The sequence below is a fragment of the Euleptes europaea genome, chromosome 3 (assembly GCF_029931775.1).
Source record: "Euleptes europaea isolate rEulEur1 chromosome 3, rEulEur1.hap1, whole genome shotgun sequence".
Taxonomy (NCBI): domain Eukaryota; kingdom Metazoa; phylum Chordata; class Lepidosauria; order Squamata; family Sphaerodactylidae; genus Euleptes; species Euleptes europaea.
This window is the reverse complement of record NC_079314.1, coordinates 92,885,021-92,912,794: the sequence shown is the minus strand read 5'-3', so window position 1 is coordinate 92,912,794 and position 27,774 is coordinate 92,885,021. Positions and strand designations below refer to the sequence as shown.

Sequence of the window (27,774 nt, the reverse complement as noted above, 5' to 3'; positions counted from 1 at the left end):
CTCTGTCGGCTGGAATAGGGTTGCCAGGTCCCTCTTTGCTATCAGTGGGAGATTTTGGGGGCGGAGCCCAAGGAGGGCGCGGTTTGGGGAGGAAAGAGACTTTGATGCCATAGAGTCCAATTGCCAAAGCGGCCATTTTCTCCAGGTGAACTGATCTCTATCGGCTGGAGATCAGTTGTAATAGTGGGAGATCTCCAGCTAGTACCTGGAGGTTGGCAACCCTGCTTCCAGCCCAGCTGAACCCACAGCTCGTCCACACACTCTCTGTTCCTTGAGACTGACTTGCTACAGAAAGTTTCTCCACCTCTCCCTGTTGCTCTCAGCAGAGTCACACTCCAAACATAGGGGAAAGAGCTTTCCAGGCCATTAAAGAACGCATCCTTTGCCATTAAGGAATATTAATGTTCTTTCAAGTCCCTTACTACCCATTAGTCTGTCAGGCGCAACCACGGCAATAGGCCCCTGATTCATACTAATCGACAGCCAAACTCGTAGCAACAGGGTGTGATTTAACTGCTCGGTAATATTTCAAAGAGCTGAGCTGAATTGCATTTTTGAGGAGGTCGTACTCACGGTCTGATTGATTATACAGGCTGTAAGCAGCCTGCACTCCCGGCCCAGTAAGGGTGATCTGAGAGGTGAAGTTGATGGTGACGCCGGCGCTGGACACGACAGGGATCCTTTCCGCATAGGCTTGCAAACTCCGCAGGCCGCACAGCCTGGTTTTTAAAGCAAAAGTAGGGAAAATGCCCCTGAGTCTTCCAGTAGTTGTTGCCTTCAAGTAGCACAGGAATAGGGGACTGTGCACTTTTTGGAATATAGGGCAGCCAGGCTAGTCTGCAGCAGAAGAGCTGGATTTCCAGTCCAGTCACACTTTAAAGACCAACAGATTTCCATGGTATAAACTTCCCAGAGTCAAAACATCCTTGCGGATCAGGGTCAGGGAGCTTTGACTCTCAGAGGTTTATACCCTGTACCTCTTACAGGGTGGCGTAGTGGTTAAGAGCGGTGGTTGGGAGCGGTGGACTCTGATCTGGAGAACCGGGTTTGATTCCCCGCTCCTCCCCATGAGCGGCGGAGGCTAATCTGGTGAACCGGGTTGGTTTCACCACTCCTGCACATGAAACCAGCTGGGTGACCTTGTCAAAGCTGAGTCACAGCTCTCTTAGAGCTCTCTCAGCCCCAACTGTCTCACAGGGTGTGTGTTTTGGGGAGAGGAAGGGAAAGAGATTGTAAGCCAGTTTGATTCTTCCTTAAGTGGTAGAGAAAGTCGGCATATACAAAACCAACTCTTCTTCTTTAAGGTGCGACTTGACTCGAATCGAACACATTTTTATAACTGTGGAGAGGTATAGGTTGTCAAAAAGTGAGATTAAGGACTAAATGACACATGATGCTGGAGATGATGAATAGACTCCTGGGTGGGCCATTTAGTTTCAAAACGCATCTGCTGAGAGGAGTTGCATAGAGCTAGGGAGGGAGGGGGAGAGACAGTGCTGGCGGTGTAGTGGTTAAAGCACTGCTAAGATCTGGGAAAGCCAGGTTCAAATTCCTAGACTGCTTCGGAAGCTCACTGGGTGACCTTGGCCAAGTCACACGCTCTCAGCCTCACCTACCTCACAGGGTTGTGAGGCAGGAGGAGGGGAGGATGACGCGCAGCAACCGGAGCTCCTTGGAGGGAAGCCGGGATAAAATTTTTACAAATAAGCACAATCACAACTGCCCCCCCCCAAAGACTGTTTTAGGGTAAGGGGGGGGAAAGTAGCTACCTGTATTGCGCCTGTCTCTCTCCCCTATTTGGGCTAACGAAAGCTCAGAGAGAGCAGTTTTCATCAGGAAAATAGTGTATGGGGAAAGCCGCCTCCCTCCCTAGCCCCATGACCCATATAATCTCCCCCCGGCTGCTTGTTGAGGCGAAGGGCCAAACAAGATGTAACGCCTGAGGTTCCATATTTGGAGCTCCAAGGTATTTTTGGGAAACAGCAGGCGTGCAGGATTGGAACCTCCCTCCCTGCACCATTTTCATGACCTGAAACGGCCCCACCGAACTGGTTTATGTACCTCATTGGGGAAAACATACAGACAGCGTAGAGAGTGCCAATGTATTTTCTCCAAACAGCACACTATGCGTCCAGTTCAGATCACGAAAATGGACAGGATGGAAAGACTTAAACCCCACCCAACCCTCCATGCTGCAGTCATGATCCAAACTGGGGCCCTGATAGTTTTTAGGGTTTTTTTTAAAGCTTGGGAGCTGTGGATATGGAACTTACGGCATCATATCACGTGTGGCTCTACATTATAGAATCATAGAGTTGTGTGTATTCTCCTTCTAATAACACATTGTAGAAGTAATTATTGTGAATTATTTGTATTTACAGTGTATCCTGCCTTACTTTCACACGGAGGGCAGAATATATAGAGTTTTCATGAAGTCTACCATCCAGGTGCTAACCAGGCTTGGAGCTTAGCTGCTGCAAGGGGTTTATATCATATACCTTCTAATCATAGAGTTGGAAGGGACCACCAGGGTCATCTAGTCCAACCCCCTGCACAATGCACGAAATTCACAACTACCTCCCCTCCACACCTCCAGTGACCCGCCCACTCCATGCCCAGAAGAGGGCCAAGATGCCCTCCCTCTCATGATTTGCTGAAGGTCATAGAATCAGCATTGCTGATAGATGGTCATCTAACTTCTTCTTAAAAACCTCCAGGGAAGGAGAGCTCATCACCTCCCGAGGAAGCCTGTTCCACTGAGGAACAGCTCTAACTGTTAGAAAATTCTTCCTAATGTCTAGACGGAAACACTTTTGATTTAATCTGATCATGGATCTTCAGTGCTGCGTGTGGCTCAGTGGTAAAGCATCTGCTTGGCATGCAGAAGGTCCCAGGTTCAATCCCCGGCATCTCCAGTTAAAGGCAAGTAGGTGATGTGAAAGACCTCTGCCTGAGACTTTGGAGAGCCGCTGCTGGTCTGAGTAGACAATACTGACTTTGGTGGACCAAGGGTCTGATTCAATACAAGGCAGCTTCATGTGTTCATGTGTATTTTGGATCTGAACAACAGGAGCTGAGGCTTGAAACTCGTAGTATAGCCCTGCTCTAAAACAGGAGGAACAGCCTTCTGGTGGAGTGAGGGTATCTCTGGAAAAAGAGCAGGAATGAGCCCAGGTCTACTGGGAGCAAAATCAGATGCCCGTTTGGATCTCCTTCAGGACTGATCCACATGTAAAGGGATTTGCAGTGCTGTTGTGTGCAGAGTCCATCTAGACACATTGGGATGAATCCATACTCAATTTTCTAGGGGAAGAAAGGGACTTTCCTGCCTCCTTCTTCCCACTGCAGTCCACTGATCTCCACTAAATGCCATTCCTGGGAGACAGGAAACCTGGAGGGGTGACATGGGGGGTCCACATGGGGAGAGTGAATCGGTGGAAACTGCCAACCTGGATCCAACGCAATGATCTCATTAACCTTAGTCAGGAGAAACTCTGCATAGGACTGCACTGCCAAGCTGTTGTTTTTTTTTTTTTTAAACCACAGGAAGGGAATCCCAAAAGCTTCCAATGGTTGTACCTCCTTTTACCAGGTTATCGGGCAATCAGGGATGCTACCTTTTCTCCCAATTGTGGCCTGATGCCTCTAAAGGCAGCACTGTAGGCAGAAATCCAACCAATGCGGATTTCTTCGGGCAAAGACATCACTTGAATGTCTGCCTGCCATGCAGCTGTTAAAAGAACAGGGTCAGAAATGAAAACGCCAAGGAGATGACGCAGTGAGAGCAGATTGAGAGAACATTTCCTAGCAACTGCCTTCTTGAATAATGGTTATAAAAATAAAAGAAATACAGAAGCCTGGAAGAGAATTCTGACCCACCAAGATACAAACTGGATTGTATATGAAGAATGCTATTTCATATATCAGGGGTGGGGAACCTTTTTTCCGCCAAGGGCCATTTGGATATTTATAGCATCATTCGCGGGCCATAAAAATTATCAACTTAAAAATTAGTTTCTTGGGCTGTCCTAGCAGCTCCATAGCTAACGACTCTTCTGCAAGAAGCGAAAATGTTCCTTTTCTTGGCAAAACAAACTCACATCTGTCTTGAATAGAGGCTATTCCTGTCCGCAGGAGGGGGTAGATCACCAGTCTTAGATCCTTCTGAGCTAGAGGTCTGCCAGGACCCACAAAGGGCCAGACCAAATGATTTTGCAGGCCTTAAACGGCCCCCAGGCCTGACGTTCCCCACCCCTGTCATATATGGACCATAAGTACACAAAGCAAAGTGATATTCCTATACCTTCTATTCTGGATGGTCCACTGCCCTTGCGTACATGGCAGATCACTGCTCTGTCTGCTGAGAGTGTAAGCATCAAACCAGAGGACCACTCCATATTCCAGAGATGGAACCTGCAGAAATGGGAAAGTCCAAGAGCAGAGTTCACATCACAGTCCTAAAAAGGAGCATTCCTCATTCATCCCAGGGGTCTCAAACAGACAAATAAGAACACACAAGGGAGAGGTGGAAAGTCTATGCATGGCATCATTCAGACAGCATGACTAACAGAGGTAACTTGTTCTAATGCTTGTGCGCTTCCCTCGCTCCTATTCCTCACACACACGGAGCACAACGTAAGGTTCTGGGTTTGGGAAACCATGAATCAAGCTTACCATAATGTCTGAATGCAGTTGCCTGAGTGAACTACAGTTTGTATTCTCTCCCACAAATTGGCCTTCCACTTTGGAGGTGTGGGAAACAAACTCCAGTTCACATAGGCAGAGGGAAGAGAGAAGAGTGAGAGGAGCAAACAGGAACAAGCTCCATCCATGTTTGATAGCACTTTAATTTCAGTTTGTCAGAGGTTTGAACATAGTGACAGAGGCCTTTTATGCAGGGACGTTTCCCCGCGGTCACCCCCGCTGACTGCCTCGGGGTTTCCTTTTGATTATGCATGCCGTTTCCGCCTATCAGAGGTCGCCTCGCTCTCCCCGTGCATTTTGCTCATGTTTTCCCAGATGCTGTTTTAGCCAGACTCTGGAAAATCCAGGCAAAATGTGTGGGAAGAGTGGGAAGCGACTTCTGACGGGTGGATAAGGCATGCATAATCAAAAGAAAGCCCCGAAGCAATTGGCAGGGGTGACGGTGGGGAAACGTCCCTCCATAAAAGGCCATAATCCAAGCTAGTGGTTGTCAGGCCTTGCTCCCGAATTATAAAATCAAAAACAGCTGAAGAAGCCTTTCTGGCAAAACACACACTGATCCGGAGGTGGAGTCCATCTTTGGGCCACACCTTTGTTTTCCGTCATCTTCTTACACCAGGAGGGAGATGACATTAGACAAACATCGGACATTCTTTGCCCCCACTATCGACATCTTCGGTGGACTTTTCAGTCTCCCAGCCTTTTGGTCTATTGCCCCGTGGAAGGGAGCAATTTGTTGTTGTTAAGAGACTTTCTATTTGGATTCTAGGATTCATGTGTTTTTCTCATGAGGAATGTGATTATTGTCATTGACATGTATATAATTCACAGTGGGTAGCCGTGTTAGTCTGTCTGCAGTAGCAGAAAAGGGCAAGAGTCCAGTAGCACCTTAAAGACTAACAAAAATATTTTCTGGTAGGGTATGAGCTTTCGTGAGCCACAGCTCACTTCTTCAGAACAAGAAAATCTCACCGTCATGTGCCATGTGCACTGAATGTTGGGTGCAATTGGACTCTATGGCATTGCAGTCCCTCCCCTCCCCAAACCCCGTCTTTAGGCTCCGCCCCAAAACCTCCCGCCAGTGATGAAGAGGAATCTGGCAACCCTATCAAAAGAACATGGGCTACAGAAGGCCCTGAGTTCAGTCCTGAACATCTCTTTGGATGACCTCCAGAAGCAGGTTTGAGAAGACCCTGGACCCCCAGAAAAGACATTTCAGGACTAGAGGGACAAACAGTCTGACTCAATATAAGGCATCTTCATATGCCAAGGAAATTGGGCAAAACAAGTAAACACAGGCAACATTTCTTCAAGTGCATAATGTAAATTGTTCACAAAATGATTATTTCCTTGGTGCATTATTATTTTTTAAGGTCACTCACAGCCTGCTTTTGTGTATAAAAGGACAAGAAAATCTCACCGTCATGTGCCATGTGCACTGCGTGTTGGGTGCATAGTAACTGGGGTAGTAGGGAGTCTTGATGTTCCCTTGTATTTCCAGGCTTCCCTGCAGTGTCAGATTCATTTGGCAGGCTGAAAAGATAGAAATGTTCTCATGCCAGATGAACTACAGAAAACATGTTGCGCGCGTTGATTCTCCTGACTCACAGCAAGAGTCTGCTTCTAAGGATACTGTGTGAGGTTTTCACTTTAGGCAACACCCATGATGTCCTACTTTGAGCAGAATCCAGAATGGGTTTTTTTCCTGTTGATGTTTGTCATTAGCAGCAAACCTTCAGCTGAAAGGCAGACAGGTGTGCGTCTCTTTGTAGAACAAGGAATAACTTGCTATTTACGGTGAACTAGAACTTATACAGAAAGGAAGGTTTGTATTTTGGCATCCTAATTTCTAAGATTTGTTTCCCAGGCCAGCAAGCAGGAGGTGATGAAGGCTTTCCTTCCAACAGGGCCAGAAGAAAAAGTGTCCTGTCCCTTTAACCACAGCTTCATGCATGGAAATGTGCAGCTAAAGCTTTTCATGACATTCCCCGCTATTGCCAATCAAACTGATAAAACAGGGACAGCTAGAGGGTAAAGGTAGTCCCCTGTGCAAGCACCAGGTCATTACTGACCCATGGGGGGGATGTCACATCATGACATTTACTCGGCAGATTATGTTTACAGGGTGGTTTGCCATCGCCTTCCCCAGTCGTCTACACTTTACCCCCAGCAAGCTGGGTACTCATTGAGAGCCAGCGTGGTGTAGTGGTTAAGAGCAGTGGACTCTAATCTGGAGAACCGGGTTTGAGTCCCCACTCCTTCACAGGTACGGTGTACTCTAATCTGGTGAACCGTGTTGGTTTCCCCACTCCTCCACATGAAGCCAACTGGGTGACCTTGGGCTAGTCGCAGTTCTCTTAGAGCTCTCTCAGCCTCACCTCACAAGGTGTCTGTTGTGGGGAGAGGAAGGAAAATAAAGTGTAAGCTGGTTTGATTCTCCTTTAAAAAGGTAGAGAAAATCAGCCTATAAAAACTAACTCTTCTTTATTTTACCGACCTTGGAAGGATGGAAGGCTGAGTCAACCTTGAGTCGGCTACCTGAAACTGATTTCCATAGGGATTGAACTCGGGTCATGAGCAGAGCTTTGACTGCAGTAATGCAACTTACCACTCTGCGCCATGAGGCTCCTAGAGCTAGAGAGACCCACTTAAAAGCTGGCAACCCTACTTATCAGCTCAGCCAAAAAAGGAAGCAGTTTTCTCTTCTAGCTTATAGGGATGAAGCAAACAGCGAAGTAATGAAGGAATGGCCTGAAGTCCGTTTATTTTCCTTTCAGTAAAAGTGCATCCTCATGCTAATCTGGAAAGATAATAACATTTGCAACAGAACTTCAAAAATATGGCATCATTCCTGTTGCAATGACAGAACTATAGATGAAAGCCCCGAACATGCACAGTATTAAAAGTCACTCTCGTCTTGCTCTTTGATTTAGTATAAGGTAGCCAGATATCCTGTCTTTGCATTGAATGGTTGTCCCTATCTTAATGTTATCTTCCAAAGAATAGTGAAATCCTGTAGCAAGCTGTCACGTAATATTGCTGTGCTACACAAAACGTCAGTCTGTGAAATCTCAGCTATAATACTGGGAGCTGAAAAAGAGATGGAAAGAATATATATAGTGATTTGCAAGGGGAACTAATGGCCAGACAAATGCTCAGTGTACATGCTATCTCTCTCTCTCTGCCTTGACAGTCCTTCTGTGATATTTTCTTACCTTTAAAGGGCACAGCCTGGGCTGATAGTATAAAAGGATCATCGTAACTGTACATCCCCTTCTTCCAGACCACAGACATGACAGGTCCGGAAGACAGGACTTCCACCATGGGTTCCTGGCGGCTGCAGCCATACAGCCTGAGGCAGAACATGAAAATACAGGAGTATTTGTATTGACAAGCTGGAAAGATGTAGAGGGAAGATGAAGGGGGGGGGGCTTGGAAGTGTAAGTCTACCCTCCAATGGCACCATTTTCTGCAGGGAAACTGATCTCGGCCATCTGGAAATAATTCCAGGAGAATTCCAGGCCCCACCTGGAGGTTGGTAACCATACCAGAGGGCCTTCCTTCAGGAACCAGCCTTAGCAGTGGGGCTTTTTCAGCTGTTGTCTTCCAACTTGGGAAGACTCTCCTTCAGAGGCTGAGAACAGCCTCCTCCCTAAAGGGTTCTGGCTGGGCTTGAAGACCTGCCTTTCCTAGAGAGCCTTTGAATTGAATTATTAAGAAATGGAGTGGCACAATTGGAAACTAAATTGTCTTGATTTTTTTTACTGTACTTTAATTAATTAATGTATTTATTTTACAATGTATATATATCCCGCCTTTTTGTCTTCATAACTGCCACCAAGGCATCTTAACAAATTAAAACACACATAGCAAAATCCCATTTTAAAATAATTAAAACCAACCAAAAAACAACAGCAGCACATCATTAAAACATTCAAAACCAGAGCTAAAAAACATACAAAGTCATAAAAACAATTAAAACAATTAAATTAATTTTTATTCTAGTTTACTGACTTTTACTTTATTTTCTTGTATTTCAATTGTAATGTAAACCACCCGGGGGACTTTTTAGTTGAAAGGCACTCTATAAATAAATATAATCAAGCTAACTACAAGGGAGGGGCATGTAGTAGGGTTGCCAGGTCTCTTGGATTGGCAGGCTCAGGAGTGGGGATCACATGCGTGCGGCCACACCGACGTAATCACGTCACTTCCTGGTGTAAACCATAAGTGATGTAATCGCGCTGGTGCAACCGCACGCATGATCCCCACCCCAGCTCCACCCAAAAAAACCTCCCACCAGAGGATAGGGCAGGGGTCCTGGCAACCCTGGCGTGTAGTCATACTTGATACACATACTTAATCTTAAACTCTTAATCCAAACATTAGGGACTAGAAAATTGTTTTAGTTTTTAAAAGCTGAGATTCTTAGGCTTCTGCTTAATAGTCAGCTTTTTCTACATTCTTTGCAGAGTTCTGCATGTGGAGCAAACAGCCAGTCCTTCACCTAGCATATTATTATTTAATTACATTCAAAAAATACTTGTGAGGGTTATGAATTGTGAAGTTTTAGAGCTGGTTTTATGTTCTGTGATCTTATTTTTATGTAATCTTTATTGTTTTGCCTTTTTAACTATTTGATTGAAAATTACTGAAGTGTGGGGTATATAAATGTTTTATGAAATGAAATAAATAAAACCACAAATTGCTGCCAAGTTAGGGAAATGCTTAAATTATACGGTGTTGCAAATGTCTGAACTGGAATTAAAGTATTAGACGGGCAGAGATGGAAATACTCCAAGCAGATAATCCCATTTGATTTTTTTGATTTGGAAAAAAAATCAGTTTCATTTAAGTACTAGATCCTGTTATTAATGTTGACCTAAAGAACATGGCCTGACAAACTTGATGATTCTGCTGAATCATGACCCTCTTGATAAGGCTTCAGCAGAATAAACCATGCCTTTGGGTCAACTATGTGAATTGTAACATATATTTATAAACAAACATGAACAGCTGGAGATCAGCATTGCATCTTTATTTAAACATGATGCTGGCAGCTTAACAGAGTGTGGCTTGGCACTATGGATGCCAGCCTCCAGGTGGGACCTATTTGCCTGACTGAGAAAACTTATGTGTACTGCTAGGGCTGCCAGTTTTCAGGTGAGATAGGGTTGCCAGCTAGGGTTGCCAACCTCCAAGTACTAGCTGGAGATCTTCCGCTATTTCAATTGCTCTCCAGGAGCCAGAGATCGGTCCCCCCGGAGAAAATGTCCGCTTGGACAATTGGACTCTATGGCATTGAAGTCCCTCCCCTTCCCAAACCCCACCCTCCTTAGGCTCCACCCCCAAATTTTCCCACCAGCGGTGAAGAGGGACCTGGCAACCCTACCTGTCAAAGTTGGGAGTGCTGTTGGCCAATCTTACAACCTAATAGGGATGCCAGCCGCCAGGTGGGACCTGAGGATCCTCCGGTGCTACAGCTCATCTCCAGACTATAGAGATCAGTTCCCCTGGAGAAAATGGATGGTTTGGAGGGTGTTCTCTGTGGCATTGCGCCCCATGGAGGTCCCAATCCTCCTCAGGCTCCATTCTTGGAACTGATGACCCTACCCCTCCCATCCCCGCTGGTGGCCGGGGGACCCTGGCAACCCTCCTTTGCACATACTCAAATATTTGCCTAAACTGGACTTAAACTAGATTGCTATTCACCCAAAGTGGCTCTGAGTGCATCGTCAGCATACAGGTGCAACATCCACCTGATGCAGGATATAGATTGCTGGTATTCTAGCACTGTAGCCATAGTGGCTGAGGGGGCAATTTAAACAAGCAGCTGGCGACATTTATTTATTAGATTTGTATCCTGTACCTTTCCTGGCAAAAGCCAGGCTCAGGACGGCTTACATCCAAAATATAACAACCAAAGGCAATAATGAATACAAAAGGTAAAACCATTCCATCAATCCAATAAAATTGATAAATATCTGCATATAAAGATGCATGGCTACTTCTGTCCTGGCAAGATCACATTTAAATCAGGCCTGAACCAGCCTCACTGAGATGATGGGCAGTGATCATTTCGAAGGATATTTCTCTCCCCCACCCCCCCCGCTCTAGATTACAACTCTTAGGTCAGCAATTTCCAGGGGGACATCAGTGGGGAAGGGGGGGCTTTTAACACACATACCACCCCCCTGCAATTTATCTTCTGGAAATTGCTACATTCACGCTGCTTATATCTACGCTAGGGAAAATTTGCCCATATTTTTCTACCAGCGGGTGCCATAAAAGGAGCTTGGGGGTGATGGCGGCATGGGGTTAAAAGGCCCTGTCCTTCTCCACCTCCTTCTGCAAATCACAAGAAAGATGGCTGTTGACATGATCACAGGACAGCACGTAATGTATAGTTCCACCTTTGCGCTCTACGCATGAGCGGAATACTGGAGAACAGGCGCTTAGGGCTGTCTTGCCTGATGCCAGGTGTGCCCCCACAATATCAAGGCTACCTACGAAGTGATGAGTTGCTTCTCCAGTGGTCCAGCAACGTCGTACATGGCTAGCCTGTCCCTGCATTCCGAGAGGGTCCACTCCAAGTGCAGCTTGATCATGTGACCTTTGGGAGCATGAAGATGCCACAGGCAACTGGAGGCCAGGTAATCCGGGCGCTTCAGCCTCAGGGCTTCATCTGCCATGATGTAACTGTATCTGTAGCAACCTGACCAGACAAGACAAATCGAGTTGCACACAGTACTGCTGAAGTGCAAAAAAAAAAGGTGACTTGGAGGGAAAGGCTCTGACCTTACTTAGAACACTCACTCCATCAATACAAGAGATCAAGGATACTGGATGTTCTGCATTAAGCCGGCCGATTCCACTGTGGTCGTATCTTGTTGGTATAGCCCATTCTACGGTGGCCCCAGTCTACTCTCACAGACTAAATCCTTGCTAACCATCTGAATTACAAGGCAATCTCCTCCCTCCCATTCTCACATTCTGCACACGATCCAGCCCGTTTAAGCCCAAAGTTAAGCACATTTAAGGCCCACTAATTCTGATGGAAAAGAGAGACGCATACTCAGAACTTCTATTGGAAACAAATATTGAAGTGCTTAACTTTGGCTGGACATTTCTGTTCACTTGTGAGCTGACTCATGAATTACATTTTTTTCCTGGTGAACACTTGATGTTTTTAAAGTATCTGTATTCCTAAAACTATGAAACGTGAACGCCTTTCAGTTAGGCATTTCAAAATGTGCAAACGATGCTCATCAGAGAGACAAAATGGATTGTGGCTCCGCGTGGGCCACCCCCAGTTCTTTGCTGCTTAATGCGTGAAACAGCTGCTTGGATATCTATCCCCACATGCAGATTCTCTGAGTGTTTCTCTTTGAAAATAAATCCCCCACTGGCAGTTGTAGGTCTTTTCAGGCGTACTTCGGTGTGCTTTGAAACTTGGGCTTCTGGGATGGATTGCTCGCGTGCGAGTAGTTTTCCCCTGCAGTGCACACGAGGGTGACTTTTGCCATTAATCAAAGGCTGGTTCTCCATCTAAGAAACTTCTTGGGGTGGCACAGCAAGGCAGGCGCCGATTCACCACAGGGCTCGGCTCACTCCCAGCCATTTGCGGTGCAGGAGATGATGGGCAGTGTTCCTGGAGCTCTCCCATTGTTAGCTGGGCCCAAGCGTTGCCATAGGCTTGGACCCAGGCAGAGGCAGCATAGGAGAAGGCAATGCATATACCTTGCATGGGGGTGACAAAATACCTTGAGCCACTCTGTCCATAATGTACATTTATGTGTTTGTCCCAAAGGCACTGTTAAGTGAGGGTAACATCCCAGTCATCTGAAAACAGTCTGTTTTCCAGTGGCATACGAGTGGCACTTAAGTGCAATAATTGCTGTATGCAGACAAGTGTTTCAGAGCATTATATGAGCACGGGTCATTTTCCCATTTGTAGCACTCCCAGCATATAAAGTACACATAGAAATCAGGTAGCTGACATGGTGAAAAGAGCTCGTGCCTTGTGTATTCTCCATCCCCAAAGCCTGCACCGCTACTTGAAGTACTGCAAGCATGAATGCTCTGAAGAGCTCACCTTGATTCCCGACATCCCCATTCATTTATGAGCTTTCTATGGCCTCAACTCCCACCCTCAGTACAACAGACCTTTTAAAAAAGTGGGAAATAAACAGCCTACCCAATGTGGATTTCAGCACTATTATGTCTTTCACACTGGATTCTGTCAGAAAATAAAATACATAAAGAAAAACAAACATATGAGATGATGCAAGAGTTAAAACGAAAAATGCTCCCTACCCATCTACCTTTTTCATCTTCCACCAGGCACCATGGGACTTTCTCTTCCCATAATCAGGCATATGGCCCTGACAGCCTAATCCTATACATGTTACTCCAGAGTTAACTCCCATAAAGTTTAATGGGATTTATTTTTTCGAGTACAACATAAACTATGTGTGATGAGTATTCCCAGTATCTAGTCAACAGAGATCGACTACCTCTGAACTTGGATGTTCCATACATTATCATGGCAAACAGTTGTTGATAGGCCTGTCCTCCAGGAATTTGTCCAGTCATGTAATAAAAACACTTTCCAGCCTACTGCAAGTTAGGATCTTCTTTCCAAGTCCTGCCCTCTGTGCCCCCACCTGTATAAATCAGGCATTTTAAGTGGTGGCACCACATTCTACTATGTGGTCTGTGCCACATGTGCTTGACCAACCCCAATGCCCCTTCCTTCTGCAGTGTGGACTAGAGGGAACGAGCATGGTATTTGGCACATCTGGAGTATAGCAACCGCTATCCATCACTATAACACGAAAATGGTGGCGGAAGATTTGATAATAAGGGAGATAAATTATACTGTGCACGAGACATCAGAAATTTTGGTGGATGGAATGCTGGGATGTAGAGTGATGTGCTATCAAGAAGAAACAAATAAGAGATCCGGTGCCCTATTCAGAAATCTCAGGCCTTTTATGCATGGGTAGTTTGCTTTGCGATCACCACTGGACTACTTCGGGGCTTTGTTGGAATTATGCATGATTTTTCTGACTTTTCTGTGCATAGGCTTGCTTTGGGTTTATCTCCCCATGCCCATTCTCGCTGCTCTCTCCCACTTGTCTTTCCTCCTTATCCAACCCCTCCCCTCAGAAGCGATCTTTTTTGGGGGGGTTGCGAGCACAGGAGAGGATGCTGAAATAGTCACAAATGAACTATGAGGCTGCTTATTTAGTTAGTTTCACAGTGAGTTTAGTCAGTTTCAGACTTGGCCCATTGAACATGTCTTCCCTTCCTCTCCCCACAACAGACACCTTGTGAAGTAGGTGGGGCTGAAAGAGTTCAGAGAACTGTGACTAGCCCAAGGTCACCCAGCTGGCTTCATGTGGAGGAGTGGGGAAACCAACCTGGTTCACCAGATTAGAGTCCACCGCTCTTAACCAACCTGGTTCACCAGATTAGAGTCCACCGCTTTTAACCACTATACCACGCAGGCTCTCTTCTTGAAAAGCCTTCTTGAAAAATTCAGCTTTGCATGGTTTGCTGAAAACCAGGAGAGTGGGGGCCCTCCTGGCCATCCCACAAGGTGGGGACCACAATGGAGAAGGCACATGTATGGGCAATTGTTGATTTTGCCCATTTGCAGGTTGGGACCTGCAGAACACCTTGTTCAGATGAGTGAAGCTGTTGTGGCAGTGCATACGGGGAGAAGCAGTCTTGCAGATATGAGGGTCCAAGGCCATGAAGGGCTTTGTATGTGACAGAGCCATAAAATACATAGCAGATACAAAGGAAGAAAGGACTCTTGTACACTTAACAGTGTGGTAGTAACAGAGGTTTCAGAAGATGCTGCTTTTCTCACAATTGCACAAGAAGATATAGGGGAGGAGCTCTGCCCTCCTTTGAATCGGGTCGCCTTTATGCCAGTACAAAAACATTATGGGACACACGTGGCTGCCGTTGAAAACAGCAGTCCTGCATAGCTCTCTCCTGTCTCTCCATTAATATCTAGTAATACAAAATGAGTGATGCTGCATGTTTCCCTGGCAACACTGCGTGGAGGTGGGGAAATTTGCAGTGCAATGATGTAAAATCACACATGCTGCCATTATCATGGGATAACGGCGATGGAGAAACATGGGCTATTGCTCTTGCTTTCTGCAGTAGTCACATGATTACTACAACATCTGCTCAGGGCCTGAATCTACCCCAGTCTTTTGTCTGCAGTAATCCCTGGGTGGTTTGGCATGTGCACACTGAGTCAGTATTCTTAGGAAGCAACCTGGATTTGCAACAGCCATATACAACTGGAACGTACGTAAGAACCTAGTCTGGATTTCTTTTTCTTTTTATGCATATGTCTATTCCCAATTTAAAAATCAAAATCAGGAAAAATAATGCAGAACAAATCCCTTCATTACAGAAGCGCTTAGGGCATTAGAAGTATTTGCTGTCTGAAATTAGTTTTCTTGTACCACCTGCCATTTGAGATACAAAAGCCTTTCCCAATTAATATTTCAAACCGCTCTACAACTAGTAGATGAGGAAAGTATTTATTATCATGTTCATCAGCATTTTAGACAGCAGTATTATTATTTATGTGGCATCAGTAATGTGCATGGCTCTTAATGATGCAGCTGAATGAACACAGGCCGTAAAAGATGGGAGGAATCAAAGCCCATTTAGGCACGGCTGTTTCCCTCACTGTCACCCCGCCGACTACTCCGGGGCTTTGCTCTGATTATGCTTGCATTTGCCGACCATCAGAGGTTGCCTTGCTCTCCCCGTGAGTTTCCCCCGTGTTTTCTAGATTTGTGTTTAGCCAGCACCCAGAAAATGTGGGGGAAACACACAGAAACGCACGGGGCGAGCAAGCAACCTCTGGGTATTCTTCAAGGAGATTTGCTGCTGTTTCGATGCTGATTTGCTTCGGAGGCAAATTTTGGTTATTCACTCCAGGTCCGTGTTTTCCCCCACTGAGCAAAATAAGCCGGGTTAAAAGAGAGGCAATCCAAACCACTTCTGAGCTGTACTTTCCAGTAGAAGAGCGTTTTGTTGCTCGGATGCCCATGAAAAAATGTTTGCTTCGCTCCCCGGGACGTCTCCTTTCTCCTCCCCCAAGAACGGTGATTGGCTGGGGGAGTTGCCACTCTAACAGCATCGCACCGGCAGGAGGGAGACCCAAAGCAGACTGGCTGCCCCTCGTCAGAAGGGTGATGGGGGTTTTGTCTTGGATTTGCCGCTCTCAGGATGCCCACCCCCAACACACACACATAGGATTGCACCAGCTGGAGGGAAACCCAGAGCATACTGGCTGCCCCTCTTCAGAAGGGTGACGGGAGTTTTGGCTTGGATTTGCCGCTCTCAGGATGCCCCCCCCCAACACACACACACACATAGGATCGCACCGACTGGAGGGAGACCCAGAGCAGACTGGCAGCCTCTCTTCAGAAGGGTGACGGGAGTTTTGGCTTGGATGTGCTGCTCTCAGGATGGCCCCCCCAAAAAAAAACACACACACTGTGCGCTGTTTCTCCCGTGAAAATTTGAAAATGCCTCGGGATGGAGGGAGAATCTGCGCTGCCATGAAAAAGCTATTTAAATCGGTTTATTGTTTGCTCCGATTCGAAACCGAAGCAAAATCCACCATGAAGAATACCCCATGCATAATCAAAGCAAAGCCCGGAAGTAGTCGACGGGGTGACCGTGAGGAAACAGCCATGCATAAATGGCCTAAGAAAAAACTAAGGCTTTATGCATGGTTAGTGACCCTTTCAGTTCGGGAAGACCACAACATTTCCCCCCATGTTTGCTCCCCCCTCCCCCCACACACACTTTGATCTGTTTTGTTGCATTTGTAGTTTTGGATGTTCAATTTATTTTTAATTTCCACTGCTTTCCGTTTTCTACCTGTAACGTTTGGCCCTACCCCATTCAAATAGGGTTGCCAATTCCAGGTTGGTAAATTCATGGAGATTTGGAGATGGAGCCGGGGGGGGGGGAGTTAAAGAAGGGAGGAGCCCCAGCTGGATATAATGCCATACAATCCACCCTCCAAAGCAGACATTTTCTCAGAGGGAACTAATCTCCGAAGCCTGCTGATCAGTTGTAATTCTGGAAGATCTCCACGCCCCATGTAGAAGTTGCAAAAGCAACATCCAAATTGGATGAAAATGCACAAGGATTGTACCCTTCCCCTATCCTCCCTGCCAGATTCCCAATTCACATTCCCACTGTATAGGTGGAGGGATCTGGCAAAGTAATAAGGAAGTTGTTCAGGAGAGCTTTTCTATGAAGGCATTAGTTCTATACTATAAGAGAATAGTTCAGGAAGACGCTTTATAAAGGGAAAGGGGCTGTGGATTATACCACTATGTACAGGTTGAATTATCAAATTGCGGCACATATTCAGTGTTTTCTTTCTAAGGGGAGGGGCTGTGGCTCAGTGGAAGAGCCTCTGCTTTGCATGCAGACGGTCCCAAATTCAATCCCTGGCATCTCCACTTAAAAGGGCCAGACAGCGAGTGATGTGAAAGACCTCCGCCTGAGGCCTGGAGAACCGCAGCCTGTCAGAATAGACCATACTGACCTTCGTAGACCAATGGTTTGATTCAGTATAATGTGTTCATGTGTACTAATGTAATACATTTTTCTGTATACTGAACTAATTTCTGTATGTGTATATTTTTCTGTATGTGTACTAATGTAATACATTCTGTATCATAACTAATATGTTATGCTCACACAGGTTTCGGTAATTCTAGCCCTTTGTACATTGCTCCTCCAATGTCTTCATACTGACTGAATCGACCTTCCCTGTGCTTTATTAGATGTCTCTTCGTATGGACTGTTATCGATTTAAGCTGTGTAATCTGCTTTGAGTCTCAGTGAGAAGGGCAGACAACCAATTCAGTGAAATAAATAATAAATCATGCCTGTGAGTGAATACTTTGAACTCTTTCTCTCTTTGCTTTACTGGGCGCCACTTATTAGAAGTAGCCTCTGTTCAGAATACCCTTGCTGAAGGTTACTGAAGATCCTGCATTTACAAAGATTGTTGCTATGTTCATTAACACTTATGCCTCAGTGTACATGAGGTTGTAAAGTTGTTATATTTCAAGTTTATTATCAACGCACCATCTTGTGCACTTTTCATGAAGCAACTTTATATAGGGTTGCCAGCTCCAGGTTCAGAAATACCGGGAGATTTGAGGGTGGAGCCTGGGAGGGTGGGGTTTAGGGAGGGGAGGGACCTCGGTAGGGTAATAATGCCTTGCAGTCCACCTTCCAAAGCAGCCATTTGCGCCAGGAGAAGTGGAATCAATGTTTTAAAGAAATAAGAAAGAAAGAAGCGATTTATGTAGACTAGAGATCAATTGTAATTCCAGATTTCCAGATCCCACCAAGAGGTTGCCAACCCTAACTTCATAGATGCATGACAAGGGAAACTGTCATTTCTTCACTCGAACCAACCCCAGTTCTCCATTTGCAAGCATTTATAGGAGGGATGTATGTAGCCAAGGTTCTTCTGGGTTACATTTAGTCAACAGATGGGATCCCACAGTTCGGTTTCAGCACAGCACCAGAGAAAGGCACCTCCATTAGCAGATCTGGTGTATCCAGCCTGTGCTCCCTTCTTCCTTTTGACCTTCATGAACTCTAAATCACTCAGCCAAGTGCCAGGATAATGGCCACATCCAAAGATGCAAAGTGTTCTTGTCATTAATTTTTCAACCTGGATTAAGTATAATAACCAGAGCTGCCAAGAGGAGGAAGATTAAGGGTACAAAATTCCAGGGGCCCAGGTTGCCACAAGGACTCTGGGAACCAGGTAAAGAGCTGCTTGGGGGCGGGGCGGGGGGTAGCAGGAATCCACCTGTTCTAATTGAGCATCTTCTGAATGTAAGGGCCCCCCAGAGAGAACCTTTACCTGAGCCCTATCATCAAGGCTGCTAAGAGCCCTCATAACTACATGAACCAACAGAGGCTTGGTGGTTTTGATTCGTTAATACCTGAATGGACATTTCTATTGTACAGAGTATAAAAGGAGAGGAAGACTTAAAAGGACTTTGAGGCGGTGATGGAACATCCAAGAGGTTTTAAATAGAAATATGGGTTCTGTTTCAATCTTATCCAAAGTTGCAGAAAGCAGAAGAAATCACATTCCCCCCATTGCTTTTACTACCTGCTTTAACATGAATCCAGAGTGAATGTAAAAGTATAAATACTGCATATGATAAATTCAGGACAAAAAACGAGAAAGTAGAAGATACAGCAAGCAGACTTGAAAGCAGACAGACTTGAAAGCAGACATTATCCACACACTGGCTTGGATCCAGCAATACACAAGTGGAAACATACTTAGCACAGTTCTGCTTGCACAAGATCTTGTGCTACCCCCAGTGCTTTCCTCCCTATATATTAAGTGCCCATAAATTGATTGAACACGATCTTGCACAAGTGGAAACACCAGTGGGAATACAGTACCGTAAGTTTGGCTTAGTGCAAGCAGCTACTGTGGTCGTTTTCTTGCACCTTCACTTGCTCAAGAGCTCTAGCACAAGTGGAAATTTGGCAATGGATCCAACTCATTGTCTGAGGAATGCTGTTGCTGAAATGTTTAAGAAAAGTTTTGCCTAAAACTCTAATGGACACACACTGTTGGTGATATCGTACATCTGCAGAGTAGACAAGTTCAGTTGAGAGTTAGTAGGAGGTGTGCTGCCATTCTGTGGTCTCTAGTTGATAGCCCTAATATGAGGCACTCTGAGACAAGAAGCACATCACAAGAAAGTGCTGTTTTGCATGCACAGGGTCTGAGGTTCAGTCTCCAGCATCTCTGGTTAAACTGATCAGAGAGGAAGTGACACAAAAGACCTGAGCCTGGACAGCAGCCACAGGAGACCATACGGACCGTGATAGACCAGAGGTCTAACTTATTATAAGGCCCCTTTGTGTGCTCATATGTGTTCACCCATATGCAGGGGACCTAGACATTGAATTGCATACGAAGATGAATGCTAAAATGAAAGAACATGGGTCCTCAGGCTTTGTCACCGTATTGTCCAAAGCAATTTTAAGGCCAGGTTTGACTACTGCATTGAATTTTATATGGGGCTACCCTTGAAGATCAATCACATGCATCAGTAATTACAATCCATTCTAATCAAACTGGGGCTTAACTATATTTCCCTCCAACCTTTGCCACTTAGATATGTTGAAATGTGCTCTTCTAGTCTTTGGGAAGTTTGATCTGCAAAGCTGTAATGAACAAATTAGTTAGAGCACAGCGCTGTCACGCAGAAAGCATCAGAAATGAGGGAAAGCTGTAAATAAAAGATAATGATTGACAGCAGCCTATTAGCCAAGAGAGACTTAGAGAAGCATGATAGATTTGATCTCATGTAGCACTTTCATCAGTTCTCATAGACAGAAATTAAAACCCCAAATTCATTTGCTGACAGTTAGAACAGCCAATGAAACAAACATCTAATTTATAAAGAGCAAATGGAGCCAACAATATGAGCAAGCCTGATACTCTGAAATGATTCTTGCAACTTTAGGGAAAATCTGCACTACAAAAAGATTCTTTTTGATGGTTCTTTAGCTTATCTATATGTACCCTGGTCCACTAACTAGAATCCACATCTGGAAACAGAATGCTGTACAGACCGGGATTTTTAAAAAGACCCCCATGTCTGATCAGGACACATGAAGGATTAATGGTGGATCAGCACCCTGTGAACATCCCCTAATATAGTCTCAATCAGATTTGACAACACCCAGCACTTTTTTGGGAAAAGGATTCTATCCAACAGTCAATCTGCACTGCCAAAAGCTTTCTCCTGTCTTGACTGTCTTTGATATCTGTGTGGGTGTGTGTATTTTTATCCTTTCACACAGATATCCAGGAGAGGCAAATACCAAATCAAAACAAGGAGAGGACATCTCTATTTCATACAGATTCTCACTATAGCTAGTGTGGTGTACTGATTAGTCCTCATCCTGGGTAGACCCAGCTTCAAACCCTGCTCAGCGAAGCTCACTGGGTAACCATAGGCGAATCTCTCTCCTTCAGCCCAACCTGCTTCATAGTCTCATTGTGAAGAAAAAAATGTGAGAAGGGAGAACTATGAACATTACCCTTAGCTCCTCATGCGTGTGTTAAGTGTCTGTTAAGTGTCATTAAGTCGCTTCCGACTCATGGCGACCCTATGAATCAATGTCCTCCAAAACGTCCTATCCTTAACAGCCTTGCTCAGATCTTGCAAATTGAGGGCTGTGGTTTCCTTTATAGAGTCAATCCATCTCTTGTTGGGTTTTCCTCTTTTCCTGCTGCCTTCAACTTTTCCCAGCATGATTGTCTTTTCTCATAATGTGACCAAAGTGAAAGATAATACATCCTCTTTAACCCAAATTCAGAGCTTGCAAAATGTACTGACAATGTTCAGATAAACAGGAGGAGTACACACTTAACTGTCCTATTGAAATCAATGGATCTTTAAAAAGTTTGATTGTGCAGTAATCTTGCCCCTATGAACATGTATTTTATTAATTTAAAAACAAACAAACACCTATTACAGCGTTCTCTAGCAACAAATCAGGACTCATCAGCAGTCATCCCTTTACAATAGAGGTTTGCAACCTATGCTTGTTGAGCCAAATGTGGCTCAGCACAGAACCAAATACGGCTCTTTTAAAATGAAAACCAAATCAGAAAAATTAAATTACATTAGAGGGATAGGAGGGATGCAAGAATAACCAGTAAGTGAAGGGAGTGGTAGGCAAAGTTTTTCATGAGACTAAGGGTTTCTTAGAGAAGTTTCACAGAAAGGGAAATGACAGAGGTGAACAACTGCAGTAATCCACGTGCAAATTAGGCACAGATTTATGCCAGTGCACTAAAGCAATTGTGCAGGGTGCTCCTATATAAATGTGTTATTTATTGTGAGACCCTGTATGTGTGTGTGTATTTGGGCTGCAGAAACTGTGAGGATTATGAATCAACATGTCAGTTATCAATAATGTTAAATTGTATATTTTCAAATATGCAAATGGCCATTCTTATACTTGCTCTTTGTTGATCTCTTGCTCTGAATTTTTATATAGTTTGGCTCTTTAACTGTAAAAGGTTGCAAACCCCTGCTTCACAAGGTGGGAGTCATAACGTTCTTCCTTCCTTCATTTGTGGCTGAGTCACAGTTCTTTTTTTTCCTTTTTCTGCTAATACACAATTTCAGCTCTGCACAGTTGTTTTATCTCATTCCTTCTTTGACTGTTTCTCCTCCCTTAATAGAGATGGCCCCATCTTTTCAACTTGTCTAGAACTGTCCTACCTTGAGCAGACCTATTGCCTATATGTGGTGGGTTCTTACCTAGCAGAACCAAGGATTCTGGCTCAATCTTGTACTCGGTCCGAATGGCAAAGTGGCCTGTTTGATTAGTGCTGGCAAGCAGCTGCCTGTACAGCATGGTGTTCACCTTCTCAGCAGTCATCTCCTTGTGCTGGCTTTTTGGGACTTGAAGAGCAAACCAGAAGAAGCAGGTCAGAGATCCCTCCCTATTATGGAGAGAAATAATATTTACTGCCACTTGTCCATTTTCCTTTCTGTATTTTGCAAGTACTGCTACAAGCAGTGAAGCAGAAGCAGCAGAAGAAGGAGGAGGAGGAGGAGGTAAACTCTCTTACCACCCTGGATGTGGTAAGCTTTCCTTCCCTGGAGGTTTTTAAGCAGAGGTTAGTTGGCCATCTGTCAGCAATGCTGATTCCATGACCTTAGGCAGATCATGAGAGGGAGGGCATCTTGGCCATCTTCTGAGCATGGAGTAGGGGTCACTGGGGGTGTGGGGGGAGGTCGTTGTGAATTTCCTGAATTGTGCAGGGGGTGGACTAGATGACCCTGGTGGTCCCTTCCAACTCTATGATTCTATGATTCAAAGAAGAAGAAGAGTTGGTTTTTATACCCTGCTTTTCTCTACCTTTAAGGAGTCTCAAAGCAGCTTACAATCGCTTTCTCTTCCCTTCCCCCCAACAGACACCTTGTGAGGTAGATGAGGCTGAGAGAGTTTGGAGAGAACTGTGACTGGCCCAAGGTCATTCAGCAGACTGCATGTGGAGGAGTGGGGATTGGGAAACAAACTTGGTTCACCAGATTAGAGTATTTCCGGTTATAGAGTCACAACCAATCAAATGGAAGATTTTTTCCCCAGTGTTTTATAGGAACATGTTGCAACGTATAAGGTAACTTTCAAATAGCTGAATAATTCCTCAAAGTAAACTGATGTGAAAGCAATACTTACCCAAAGGCATAGATGGTGGTGGAGTTGTAGTAAGGAGCCAGTTCAGAGGCATGAATAAGGTCTTTCAGCTATAAAGAAAACATTCTTCAATGATTACCAGCATCAGCAGCCTCACAGAGGGATACCCCACCTCATTCTTCTTGCTATATTATCCACCCCACATCCAGTTCACAGAGCAAATTTTGTTTCCACAAAAGGCTGCCATGTTTTTGACTGGCTGTGTTCCCATGCCTTTATCACAGCTTGACATGCAGAAATTTAGCAGGGAAGGAACATTCAAAGTAGGGGACATCTGCTTTATTTCTCTGTGTGTTTGCTGCTGAGCAAGACACAGGAACAGAGGCAATAAGAATGCTAGCCACTCTAAGGTCGTTTATGCATGGGTACTTTCACTCACATTCACCCCCAGTCTGTCTCGGTTGTTCCTTGGAGTTATGCATGAGTTTTCCCTCCATTAGAGATAACCTCGCTGCCAGCTCTCACAAATCCTGGACCTTCCCATTCCTCTGTTAACCCGATACTTCTGTCTCCCCTGAGCTCAGCCCAGGTGAAAGCCCTGAGCTCAGCCCAGGAGAAAGCCTAGGTGAATCTCCATGAATAAAGTGTGGGACATGCAAGCTTAGTTTCGCTCACAGCCAATTACAAAGCAGCATGTCCAAAGGCAGGGATTCAAATACTTCCTGCTTCCTCAGAGCTCGTTCTGAGCAGAAGTAAGTCTTTTTAAAACCAAGGCTTGGATTTCTTTCCCCTCTTCTTTTCAGATTGCCCTGTTTTATGTTCTTAAAATGCTTTTTAATGCGTTAATTGGGTTGGGGGGGAGGGAACTTTAATATCACTACAGCCAATTACAAAGCAGCATTTCAAGGGGTGGGGATTCAGATACTTCCTGATTTGAGCTTGAAGACTGCTAGTGCATAGACTCTCAACAAGAAAGTGTGGGTCCAGAGAGCAATGAACCTCAGGTAAAACTCCCATACATAAACGACCTAAGTCTCACATTGAATACCCTCTGCAACTTATGAAGTGGTGCCCCACCATCCTCTGCATCTTGGCCGTCTCTGTCCAAAAGGCTCTGGATTCCATCCGCCCGTGGTCCAGGGAATACTGTCGGTTGAGGATCCTCAGACTGCCAGAGTAGAAATGCAGGGAAGTTGACTCCCAAAAATGGGGTTTATAATCTGCCAAGATATATTAAAGGCGGGAAAATTTAGACAAGGAAATGAATGCACCTCAAAAAATGGGAGGGGGTTCCACTGATTTCAGTGATACTCCGCCCTAAATAATTAACAGTGCAATCCCAAACAGTTCACACCCTACCATGTCCACTGAAATCAACTCAACATAGGATCACACTGTTTGTCTCGGTCGTTAGGATACGTTGCAAGGACCAATTACTCCAAAAAACTTTGGCCACATTCATTCAGACCACCCCAGAGTTGTGAACATAAGTCTGGAATGGAAATACCTTTGCATGCAAGAGGTAACAGAAGATATTTTTTGGGTTCTTTTAGAGTCCCATAACAAACAACACAATGCCACAATGCTTGTTATGGTGTGATTTGAAGAAGGTAAGAAAAAAAATCTTGGTATTGTACATACCAAGGCAACAAAAGCTGCCACATTGTGTGTCAGAATAAGACTGGCATATTTTGGATGCATCTGACACTAGTTGCCTTCATCACAAAGGGAACCAATTAAACCAGTCAACGACCCACAAGTCTGCAGATTCTCTCTCAAACCAGGCTAGCCTTGATCTTGTCATATCTCAGAAGGTAAGCAGGGTTGGCCCTGGTTAGTGTTTAGATGAGCGACCCCCAAGGAAGTCCAGGGTCCTGGCAAAGAGGCAGGCAATGGCAAACCACCTCTGAGCATTTCTTGCCTTGAAAACTCCATAGGGTCACCTTAAGTCAGCTGTGACTTGACATCAGAAAAGAAAAAAAATGCAGTGAATCAATCCTGCAATCTCTGGGAGCAGCCAGATTCTTAGCAGCCTGCTAATCCTGACCTCATTTCCTCACAATCAAAACATTAGAACAACAAGAACAAGCAAAATATTATAATAATTACCAAAGAAATACCATGCTATTGCTCCAGCTCCACCCAACAACACCAAGACAACCGAGAACAGGAGGCATCGTCGACAGTTGTGCCGTCTGTAGTTGTGTTCATCTTGAGATGGTTCCTTTGAGTCCTCCTCCTGGTCCTCACCCTCCATCATGGGAATCTTGTTAAACAGGAAACCAAGAACAGCCCTGTTATCTACAGCTGAGGTTCCACATCATGACCCAGCTTGACCAATCAAGAGGACTGGGATAAAAAGCACCCTTGTGGCATGTGCATGCACTAAAAGTTTCTCTTCCCATGAAGCTGCCTTACACTGTGTTAGATCATTGGTCTATCAAGGTCAGTATTGTCTTCTCTGGCATCAGCTCTCCAAGGTCTTAGGCAGAGGTCTTTCAGATCACTTACTACTTGATCCTGAATAAGCCACATTCCTTCAGAAGGAAGGAGTGTAGTGCAAAGGTTAGGATGCTGGACTGAGGTCAGAAAGACTTAGATTTCTAGTCCCCATTCAGCTACAAAGCTCACTCTGAGTGAGTTCTGGCCAGTTATTTTCTCACAGCCAAACCTACCTCCTAGGACATTGTGAGAATGAAATGGAGGAAGGGAAAACAATGCACACTGCCTGGAGTTCCGTTGAGGAAGGTGGGATAAATAAAACAGTAATAATACACAAGTGAGGGTCACGGAAGGACTTGCAAGGGGCATCTCATCCCCCCTGCCCCGTATCCCATCTAGGGTTTCCAGGTCCTTCTTTGCCACCGGCAGGAGGTTTTTGGGCAGAACCTAAGGGTGGGGTTTGGGGAGGGGAGGGACTTCGATGCCATAGAGTCCAATGACCAAAGTGGCCATTTTCTCCAGGAGAACAGATCTCTATTGGCTGGAGATCAGTTGTAATAGCAGGAGATCTCTAGCTAGTACCTGGAGGTTGGCAGCCCTACCTTGGCAGCCTCTCCCTGTGAAAAGGCTGGCTGAGGTGTGTGGTGGCTGCTAGTAGCAGGCCAGGCCCAACTGCATGGGTGAATTTATGGAGATGTTTTTGGATCATTTTCACAGACATTTGACATGGTCATTTATGAGATATTTAACTACTTCCAGAAATAGGATCCCCCCCACCCGCCCAGGATGTGATTAAATACCAATTTTGCTGGGAAGGGGGCAGAAAGTGAAGAAAACATCAGTAGAAGAAAATGACAGGAAATTGCAGCTTGTAGGGATATTTCCCTAACCCAAATGATTAAGTAAATTCATACTGAGGTAACACAGAGACAAGACAGATCAGCTAATAGTGCTTGACTGGAAGCATGAAAGAGGAAAAGGAAGTTATTAGGAATATAAATAGGAGTCTTGTGGTACCTTCTAGACAAGAAAGAAAGAAAGAAAGAAAGAAAGAAAGAAAGAAAGAAAGAAAGAAAGAAAGAAAGAAAGAAAGAAAGAAAGAAAGAAAGAAAGACTGTAGATTACTTGTGCATTTAATTTAGAGCACACATAGGGCATATACCTAACCCTACAACATTGATCATAATGGTCACAGGTTGCCATTCCATTCAGTCGACCAGCTACCTGCTTAAGTATATTTAGTTATTGATTCTGTATGTTTCTTACTGACATCTTCTAATTTCATTTCTTCCAGTAGGGTGGGACTGTGATAGACCATCTTTGCATGCAGGAAGTCCCAGATTCAATCTTGAATCTCCATTTAAAAGTATCAGGTAACAGCTGATGTGAAAGACCTCTACCCATTGACAAACTCCAGGTGGGGTCTGGAATTATCCCAGAATTATAACTGATATCCAGACCACAGAGAGCAGTTCCCTTAGCTGCTTTGGAGGGGTGGACTCTCTGGCATTATGCCCTGCCAAGGTCCTCCTCAGGCTCCACCCCCAAATCTCGAGGAATTTCCCTATCCAGAGTTGTCAATCCTATCTATCTGAGACCCTGGAGAGTTGCTGCCAGACTGAATAGAGAGTGTTTGTTTTTTTCTGGCAGCTAAGAAAATACGAGTGAAAGCTGTATCCGAAGGGTGAAATGTTTTAATGAGCATTTTTAGATTCAATTATTTTAGCACTGTTACACAAAACTTATGGTTTCTGTTGTTTGTATCTCATTGTAATGGCCTTTGGCCATAAGCAACAAATTCTACTTGCACCTTTGAAAAGGCAAACCTGACCTTGCTAGACCAGTGGTCTGACTCTGACTCAATGTAAGGCAGCTTTTTGTGTGTCCAGCAAGGTAAGTTACTCACTTTGAACTCTATAATTGAATGTGTGTGGGGGGTCAGAAGGATTTTTGCTGAACAGCTTAGCAAAAATACTCATTTGCAGTTTCAGGGCTGGCCCGAACATGAGATGATACAGAGCATGTGACCTGGTATGGCAACAAGAGGGTTGCCAGGTCCGTCTTCGCCACCAGCGGGAGGTTTTTGGGGTGGAGCCTGAGGAGGGCGGGGTTTGGGGAGGGACTTCAATGCCATAGAGTCCAATGGCCAAAGTGGCCATTTTCTCCAGGTGAACTGATCTCTATTGATTGGAGATCAGTTGTAATAGCAGGACATCTCCAGCTAGTACCTGGAGGTTTGGAAACTGGCACGGGAAGAAATCAGTACAATAATACAAAATGACTATATTGTGTTTCAAAACATTTCAACAAGTACAATGGACTACAACAAGTGACAATAAACAATATATACAA

General features: G+C 44.9%; 1 protein-coding gene across 1 annotated transcript in view; it reads right to left on the bottom strand.

The window, feature by feature from the left end:
• The window catches only part of TMPRSS6 (transmembrane serine protease 6), a 44,675-nt gene that overhangs the window by 14,359 nt on the left and 2,542 nt on the right, over window positions 1-27,774 (bottom strand). The window contains exons 2-11 of the mRNA XM_056847078.1: window positions 25,090-25,246; window positions 24,058-24,200; window positions 23,023-23,090; window positions 22,098-22,282; window positions 12,902-12,943; window positions 11,215-11,419; window positions 7,920-8,056; window positions 6,125-6,237; window positions 4,304-4,413; window positions 574-719 (exon numbers count right to left, since the gene is read on the bottom strand). Of these exons, the coding sequence (XP_056703056.1) occupies window positions 574-719; window positions 4,304-4,413; window positions 6,125-6,237; window positions 7,920-8,056; window positions 11,215-11,419; window positions 12,902-12,943; window positions 22,098-22,282; window positions 23,023-23,090; window positions 24,058-24,200; window positions 25,090-25,246 (1,306 nt within the window). The remainder of the gene's footprint in view (window positions 1-573; window positions 720-4,303; window positions 4,414-6,124; window positions 6,238-7,919; window positions 8,057-11,214; window positions 11,420-12,901; window positions 12,944-22,097; window positions 22,283-23,022; window positions 23,091-24,057; window positions 24,201-25,089; window positions 25,247-27,774) is intronic.